This window comes from Fukomys damarensis, unplaced genomic scaffold, assembly GCF_012274545.1.
Source record: "Fukomys damarensis isolate Sample0158 unplaced genomic scaffold, DMR_v1.0_HiC HiC_scaffold_20, whole genome shotgun sequence".
In the NCBI taxonomy this organism is placed as follows: domain Eukaryota; kingdom Metazoa; phylum Chordata; class Mammalia; order Rodentia; family Bathyergidae; genus Fukomys; species Fukomys damarensis.
This window is the reverse complement of record NW_022900932.1, coordinates 2251682-2258268: the sequence shown is the minus strand read 5'-3', so window position 1 is coordinate 2258268 and position 6587 is coordinate 2251682. Positions and strand designations below refer to the sequence as shown.

At 62.0% G+C, this 6587-nt stretch overlaps 2 protein-coding genes across 7 annotated transcripts; one reads left to right on the top strand and one right to left on the bottom strand.

Annotated features, from left to right (window-relative positions):
* Positions 1 to 767: 767 nt before the first annotated feature.
* On the top strand, positions 768 to 2234 carry Cuta (cutA divalent cation tolerance homolog). 3 transcript variants are annotated; one of them, XM_019204714.1, is made up of 7 exons: positions 768 to 857; positions 939 to 990; positions 1116 to 1425; positions 1571 to 1630; positions 1712 to 1757; positions 1867 to 1916; positions 2016 to 2234. In XM_019204714.1, exons 3-7 carry the CDS (start codon positions 1244 to 1246, stop codon positions 2140 to 2142), a joined length of 465 nt encoding a protein of 154 aa, XP_019060259.1. In that variant the 5' UTR covers positions 768 to 857; positions 939 to 990; positions 1116 to 1243; the 3' UTR covers positions 2143 to 2234. The 3 variants fall into 3 exon arrangements, with proteins under 3 accessions (XP_019060259.1, XP_010603587.1, XP_010603588.1); XM_010605286.1 differs by having other exon boundaries at positions 784 to 857; positions 1217 to 1425; XM_010605285.3 differs by lacking the exon at positions 939 to 990 and having other exon boundaries at positions 781 to 857.
* Positions 2235 to 2337: 103 nt separating this feature from the next.
* Phf1 (PHD finger protein 1) lies at positions 2338 to 6562 on the bottom strand. 4 transcript variants are annotated; one of them, XM_019204713.2, is made up of 15 exons: positions 6195 to 6559; positions 5874 to 6045; positions 5712 to 5793; positions 5542 to 5637; positions 5069 to 5169; positions 4831 to 4979; positions 4652 to 4747; positions 4465 to 4533; positions 4244 to 4367; positions 4098 to 4165; positions 3817 to 3921; positions 3540 to 3726; positions 3366 to 3460; positions 3084 to 3161; positions 2338 to 2956 (listed from the first exon to the last, which is right to left on the bottom strand). In XM_019204713.2, the coding sequence occupies exons 2-15, from the start codon at positions 6027 to 6029 to the stop codon at positions 2668 to 2670; spliced, it is 1695 nt and encodes a 564-aa protein (XP_019060258.1). In that variant the 5' UTR covers positions 6030 to 6045; positions 6195 to 6559; the 3' UTR covers positions 2338 to 2667. The 4 variants fall into 4 exon arrangements, 2 of the variants coding, with proteins under 2 accessions (XP_019060258.1, XP_010603586.1); XM_010605284.3 differs by having other exon boundaries at positions 3084 to 3164; positions 6195 to 6556; XR_776619.3 differs by lacking the exon at positions 2338 to 2956 and having other exon boundaries at positions 3540 to 3715; positions 6195 to 6562.
* Between the last annotated feature and the right edge of the window lie 25 nt (positions 6563 to 6587).

Below are 6587 nucleotides of genomic sequence, written 5' to 3'. Positions count from 1 at the left end.
GTTCCAAGTTTTGGGTTTTCAGTTAAGTTTTGATCAACCTGTATCCCACGTACTGGGTCTGGCCCAGGGCTTTAGAAATGCATTCTTCCTAGGGCCGGGCGAGGTGGGGCATGCTTGCAATCCCAGCACTCCCGCACTCGGGAGGCGGAGGCAGGAGGATTGCCACCAGTTCGAGGCCAGCCTGAACCATATGACGAGACCTGTCTCAGACACACGGACGGTGCGTTCTTCCTCACCTAGTGTCATGCCTGGCCTGTGTCTCGGCTAATTACTGCCCCCTACCCAGGGACAGCTGGCTCCTCAGCTCAGCCTTGCTCAACATTCTCAGTCCTAACTGAAAGGGCAGGGAGTGCTCTCTTCGCCCCGGGGTTCAGGCTTCCCAGACCCGCCCAACCCTGCAGGCAACAGGGTAGGGGCTGTTGCTAGGCACATTTTGGTGGTTTAAAGATGATGCTCCACTCCACAGCCTGACGCATCAGCGTGCGGGGACTCCGGCCCCCCCTTGCCTAGAGCCGCTCTCCTGTCACGTGGCCTGCGGGGCTGGCCGGCGATTGGCCTCTCCGCGAGACGCCCCGAAGTAGCGCAGCCAGAGGGGCCCGGCCCCGTCACGTGACAAGGGACAGCCGCAGCGGCTCTCCGCAGCCAGCAGCCTGGCGTTTCGGAAATGGGCGTGCCGTTTCCGCGCACTGCTGCAGACCCGGCTGCCGATTGGCCCAGTCGCTCTTCCCTCCGCCCCATTGGGAGGCGGGCAAATCCGGGCCACGTGAGCGTCGGGATTGGCTGGCTCTGGAGACTCCCGCCAGCGGGCTGTACTGTCACGTGGTGTGCTGTTTTCTTATCACGTGGCCTCCACCCAGGTAAGAAGAGGCCGCCCTTCGTGGGCTTGGGGTCCTTTCTGGCCTAGCGTGTGACCTTTGCTTTCACTCCTCCTCTATCAGCGTAGGCTGCATGAGGGGGGCGCTGCCGCCCTCAGCCCTGCTCCGCGGAAGGGTGAGTGCCGGGCCCGCCCCGCCCCTTCCGGTCTTTCTAAACCTGGACCCGCGTTCCAAAACCGAGGCTTGGGCTTCATTTTCCAAGTCTCTACTAGTACAGGGGTATTTTATTTTCGGCTGCAGAAGCGGGAGGACAGCCCGAGGGTCTGGCCGAGCGAAGGCTCCGCGGGGTGCGTTGCCTGAGGTGTTTGTGGACGGAGACGGCATTCGCCCCCTACTCCCAGGCCGCTCTGCTCCTGTCGCTACTTTGGATGCCGGCTCTGCTCCCTGCGGCCTTCCGCCTTCTGTTGCTGCCCAGAGCCCTGCTGTGCATGGCGTCCAGAAGTCCCCCGTCCCTGCCCACCCCGGCCTCGGGCTCAGGCTACGTCCCGGGATCGGTGTCCGCAGCCTTTGTCACTTGTCCCAATGAGAAGGTCGCCAAGGAGATCGCCAGGTGGGGGCCTCGGCGTGGAGCGAGGGTGGCATGGGTCGGGGATGGAGGAGACGAGGGCTGCTTCCTGGGCTCCCGCCTTGCCAAGCCTGGCTCCGGGCTGCTGGCATGGGCCCTGGGCGCTCTGACTAGGGCTGCCCTCCCTCAGGGCCGTGGTGGAGAAGCGCCTGGCAGCCTGCGTGAACCTCATCCCCCAGATCACTTCCATGTAAGTCGAGGGGCTGCCTGGGAGCTTTTCCTCTGGGAGTCTTTGCTTCGCAGCACTTTCCCCCTTTTTCTCTGATCTCAGCTACGAGTGGAAAGGGAAGATCGAGGAAGACAGCGAAGTGCTGATGGTGAGAAACATCCCCTCCTCAAGCCGACCTCATCTCCGAACCCTCAGACCCTGCTGGTCCCGAGATCACTGCTACCTTTGATTCAGCCGTGTTTGTGTTTGCCCCCTAGATGATTAAAACCCAGAGTTCCCTGGTGCCAGCTTTGACAGATTTTGTCCGGTAAGAGCCTGGTGAAGGATGGGCACAGATGCACCGTGGGGACTCGCTTGCCTAGGGGGGCTCCTTTGGGTGTTCGCTTAACTCCTTCTCCCTTTGCAGTTCCGTGCACCCTTACGAAGTGGCGGAGGTGATTGCATTGCCCGTGGAGCAGGGGAACCCCCCGTACCTGCACTGGGTGCACCAGGTCACCCAGTGCCTTTCCCGTCCCAGCACGGATGTGCCATGATCTGAGGGTCAGAAGCGTGGACCCCTCACACACTTCAGTGCCCCGTCTTCCCGTGAAGTCTGAGCCCCAGTAAATCCTGCCTTGGTTCTCTCTGCTTTTTGTCTTTTTTCCTTGTTGCACATGCGTATTTAGTTGGGTCAGATCTCAAATGCTTCTAGTCCTATATCCATCTTTCAAAATGACTCAGCCACTAGGTGTGTTATTTCTAGTTTTTTATTTCAGTCATATAGAATCCGGAATCCCTTATCATCCCCCCTCCTCAGTCTCTGCACCCAGGGGTTAAATAATTTTAAAAAATATTTTAAAAGCTGTAACAAAATAACATCAAAGGAAATGGGAGGAAGGATGAGGGATCAGGAACCAGAAAGGGGGTGGTGAAGAGCCGCGTCCCCATCCCCCCTGGATTCCAGCCTGGCAGTCAGGAGAACACCCCCATCTCCAGGTACATCCCAGCTGCAGGTGAGGTCAAAGGTCAGGGTTCCAAAGTGCCGGCAGGTGTGAGTGGGGAGCCACTGCGCAGGCTGCTCAGAAGATGCCCCCGCCTCCCCACTCCACTAGGTACTGCACAGAGCCGTCAGGCCGGACTCGCCGAGCAAGGACACGAACGGGGTCCCCTCGGGACAGATAGCCAACCCCTCCTCGGACTCCTCCCCCAGTCCCCGGGGACAAACCACGGCACAGGGGGGAAGGGGGGGCTGGGCGTCGAGGAAGGCCTGGGGAGGGGGCTGGGACCAAGGAAGGAGAAGCAGGCATCGAGTGGGGGGCGCTTTTAGGGATGTCTGTGGGGAAGCCGATGTGAAGTTCAAGGGGCGACCTAAGGAGAGAAGGCAGTCAGAGCAGACGGACAGATGCAAACAGACCGACTGGACACGGCTGCAGGGCTATGTGGGGTCAGAGGGATGACTCATGACCCTGGAGGAAAGGAGATGGGAAACTCTCACCTGTCTGGGGGTTCACTGTCCCCAGAGGTCCCCGCGGTGCTGGCAGAGGGGTGGAAGGAAGCGAACATCCGGATGGGGCTGCTAGGGTCAGGAGGAGGAAAGTCAGGACCAGAATGGAGGACACGATGTCCTCCGGGAAGGACAGAGTTCCAGCACCACCCTCAGGGAAACCGCTGTCCCCAGAGCTCAGCACCAGGCATTGTCCTAGAAGTCTCTGAGGGGAGTGAGGGAAGAGAATTCCAGGCAACAAGGTCCGGAGGACATGGGTCACGGAGCACTGACCTGGGCAGACAGCGGGCGTCTGTGGGCCGGAAGTTGTAGCCGCTGCTGCCCTGGTAGCTCTGGTCAGGGCTGGAGGGTGATGGAGACACTGAGGCCTAGGAGACCGGGCAGAAGACTGAGAAGTCACCTCTGGTTCCTCCCCAGGCCCCCACACCCCAACCCCCACCTCTGTACCTGCAGCGCCCTCTGCAGCCGAGCCGGTTCCCTCTGCTGCCCCAACTCGGACTGGTTGTGCACTGCCGAGGGCGGCCCCAGCTCCTCCTTCCCCTTCTGCCTCCTCCTCAGGGGCTCTGGTTCCGGCCTCCGGCGCTTCCCCAGGGGACGTGAGACCCCTCCCCCAGGGCCCTGCCCTGAAGGGAAGCTGTAAGAGGCCTCCTTATCCCCCGTTGTCCCCAGCCCCTCCCGGACGCCCGAGACCTCCCAGAACGGCCGCCCCCCCTGGACCAGTGACCTGGTGGGGGCTCCATCACCATGAGGGTGCTCCACAGGAGGGGGGGCCCGAGCATGGAGGCCAAACAAACATTTCCTCTTCTTAATCTCCCTCCCTGAAATGAAACTGGGCATGGGGGAAAGGGACACAGGGTCAAGGCTGCAGCAGAGAAGGCCAGGCGGGTCTCCGCAGAGCCGGGCAGCAGGTGGGTTTCAGCCCCTGCCCTCCCAGACTTCAAGTCTTGTCTCTGAGTCTCCCGCGTCCTCCCTCCGCTTGATCACTCGCTCGCTCGCTCAGCTCACCGGTCTTTGTGGCTGTTAAGAGCAGAGAGGAGCCTGGAAGAGCGCTCTCCCTTGGGGGTGTCCGAAAGCTGGGGGAGAGAAGGTAATGGGGTCAGAGGGCAGCCCCCCGCGCCCCCTCCCTGGAGCTGGGAGGACTCCCTCCCTACCTCGCCCAGAAGCAGGCTGTCCCAGTTCTCAGAGGTGAAGGGGAGGATCTCACGGTCAAAGTCGAAATACTTCTTCTTACAGCAGACACTGAGGTGATAGAGGACGAGGTGGGCCACGTCCACCCTGGAGGAACATCGTACGTCAAGGCTGTGGAAGCGCTGGTGGAGCCAGGGAGTCCGGGGCAGGCAGCTGGGCCTGGAGGGTGACCCACGCCGCTCACCATCGAAGCTGCAGCCTCCGGACCTTCTCAGGGCCCCCGCGGCACACACAGCATTCGAACTCGTAGAACCTGGGCGTGGGTGGGAAAACACATCTTGTTGGGCAGACCCAATGTGGCATCGGGACTGGCACCAGGCACCCAGGTGGGGACGGAGGCTGGGCAGTCCTGGAGCACCTGCGCAGCTCACCTGTCCCCGTAGAGGAGCGGCTTGCTCAGACACTGCGTGCAGGCCTCGTGGAACCACTGCAGGCAGCTCCGGCACTGCAGCATCTTCAGGTTCCATCTGGGGGGACACCGGCCTCCGTCAGCATCCACCCTCTTCTCCCTCCCTCCCTGGGGTCGGCCGCCTCGCCTCTTGTTACTCACTCCCCAGGGCCACCACAGTAACAGTAGCTCTGCTGCCGGTTGCTCAGGTGCCCAGCGTCCCAGTCCAGCCCCTTCAGTCCGTACGGCAGACACAGCTTCATGCCCAGCATGGCCCGGGCGTAGGGACCCTTCTTCAGCGCACCACCCCTCTGCAGAGAAAGTGGGCGGGAAGCCTCAGGCAGCGGGACAGGCGGAGGGCTCCAGCAGGCCGCAGTGGGCCACAGAAAGGCGCCTTTACCTTGGTGGCGATGGCAAAGACGCACTGGCGGCAGACCCAGGGTGTGCCCTCCGCTTCTCCAGGGGCCGGGGCCCTGGGCACATGGCAGTCCTGGTGATAAGCTGCGCGACAGTGTTAACACAGCACTTATTGCAGGGCCAGAACCGGGGGCTAGAAGTCTCACCCATCCTATTTAACCCAGGCAGCCCACTGGGGCAGGAGCTTCGGCCTGATCTGACAAGGGGGGCTCAGGGGCTAGTCCGAGGCCCTAGGGTTAGGAGAGGGGTGTGTGAGCCACCTGCTGCCTCAAAGCCCACACCGCCTCCCCCTGCGGCTGCTTCTTCCCATGCTGGAAGCCGATGAGGAGACTGCACAAAGTGGTGGCCTGAGCATTAGATCAGCATGGGGGACAGAAGGACCAGTGCCAATGAGGAGGGAGGTGGCACCCCGGGAGGTCCAGGGCAAACTGGACTGCTGAGGCCCCCTGCCCTCACCATGGCGACACTTCTCGCAGCTGACCAGCCGGTTCCCGGGGACCACATTCTCAGATCGACAGACACAGCAGAGCAGCTCCTCCCCGGGAAGGGCAGCTGCAAGGGGACAGGGTGTCAGGAGGCCCTGAGCCCACTGTGCCACCCAGAAGCCTTGGGCTCTAGGGCCTCACCAGGGCTGATGTCTTTCCACAGAACCAGAAACTGTGAATCGTCCTCAAACTGGACCAGACACACCTCGCGGACGCTGTCCACCTGGAAGGGCGAGCACAGGATGCAATGGGAACCAGATGTGAGGAGGCTGGGGAGCCGGTGAGAGCGCAGGTAGGGCTCACCTTCTTGATGGTGCCCAAGTACAGCAGCCCGTCAGTCCACCTGGCCAGGACATCCTGCCCCTCCCAAAGTCGAGGCCTGGGGCCTGAGGTGGGTGCAGAAGAGGGGTCCCAGAGAGAGGAGGCACCGGAGCGGCTCAGCCGGGGGAGCTGCGCCATTGCATCCTGGGGGGGCCTAGCCGGAAGTGAGAGAAGAGATTAGGCAGGCTGAGGAAGCGACCCTATGTTTCTGTCAAGGGCTTAGCATCTGCACATTGCCGGATACTGGGCGGCTGCCCCAGCTCCCTGACTCCCCCTCTTCCAACTCTGCTCCCCACAACCTACTTCTCCAGTTTCCCAGCTTCCAGAGCTCTCGTGGGATAGGAAATCCTGGCCTTGGGATCTCAGGAGGAATGATGGTTGCAGAAGCAAGGGTTACACACAGGTGCTTAGAGCAGCAGGATCGGGGTGTCCTGCTCTCCCGCCCAGAGATGTTTGGGGAGCTTCTCTGGAGTGGTTTCCGGGCTAGAAGTGGCTGGCTCCCAGGGCCTGCACGTCCCCTTCAGATCAGTCCTCCTGGTGCCAGGTTATGCCAGGTCACCCTCAAATCGGGGCTCCCCGCCCCCGGGTAGGCAACTTCCCTGAGTGCCCAGGAGGGGGGCGTGTCCCCGTCCCGGCCTCCACTCCCCCACCACGCAAGTCCGAGGAGGGACCCGGCCGTCGTCGGCCCGGCCCGGC

What these genes read in the sequence shown, in the direction of transcription:
- Cuta (XM_010605286.1), top strand. Translation starts at nt 949, where the DNA reads ATGAGGGGGGCGCTGCCGCCCTCAGCCCTGCTCCGCGGAAGG. An exon ending in GTCGCCAAGGAGATCGCCAG is followed by an intron (nt 1,426 to 1,570) that starts GTGGGGGCCTCG and finishes GCCCTCCCTCAG; the next exon opens with GGCCGTGGTGGAGAAGCGCC. An exon ending in AAGACAGCGAAGTGCTGATG is followed by an intron (nt 1,758 to 1,866) that starts GTGAGAAACATC and finishes TTTGCCCCCTAG; the next exon opens with ATGATTAAAACCCAGAGTTC.
- Phf1 (XM_010605284.3), bottom strand. Translation starts at nt 6,029, where the DNA reads ATGGCGCAGCTCCCCCGGCTGAGCCGCTCCGGTGCCTCCTCTCTCTGG. An exon ending in CTTAACAGCCACAAAGACCG is followed by an intron (nt 3,922 to 4,097) that starts GTGAGCTGAGCG and finishes CCCCATGCCCAG; the next exon opens with TTTCATTTCAGGGAGGGAGA. An exon ending in GACGCCCGCTGTCTGCCCAG is followed by an intron (nt 3,165 to 3,365) that starts GTCAGTGCTCCG and finishes TCCTGACCCTAG; the next exon opens with CAGCCCCATCCGGATGTTCG.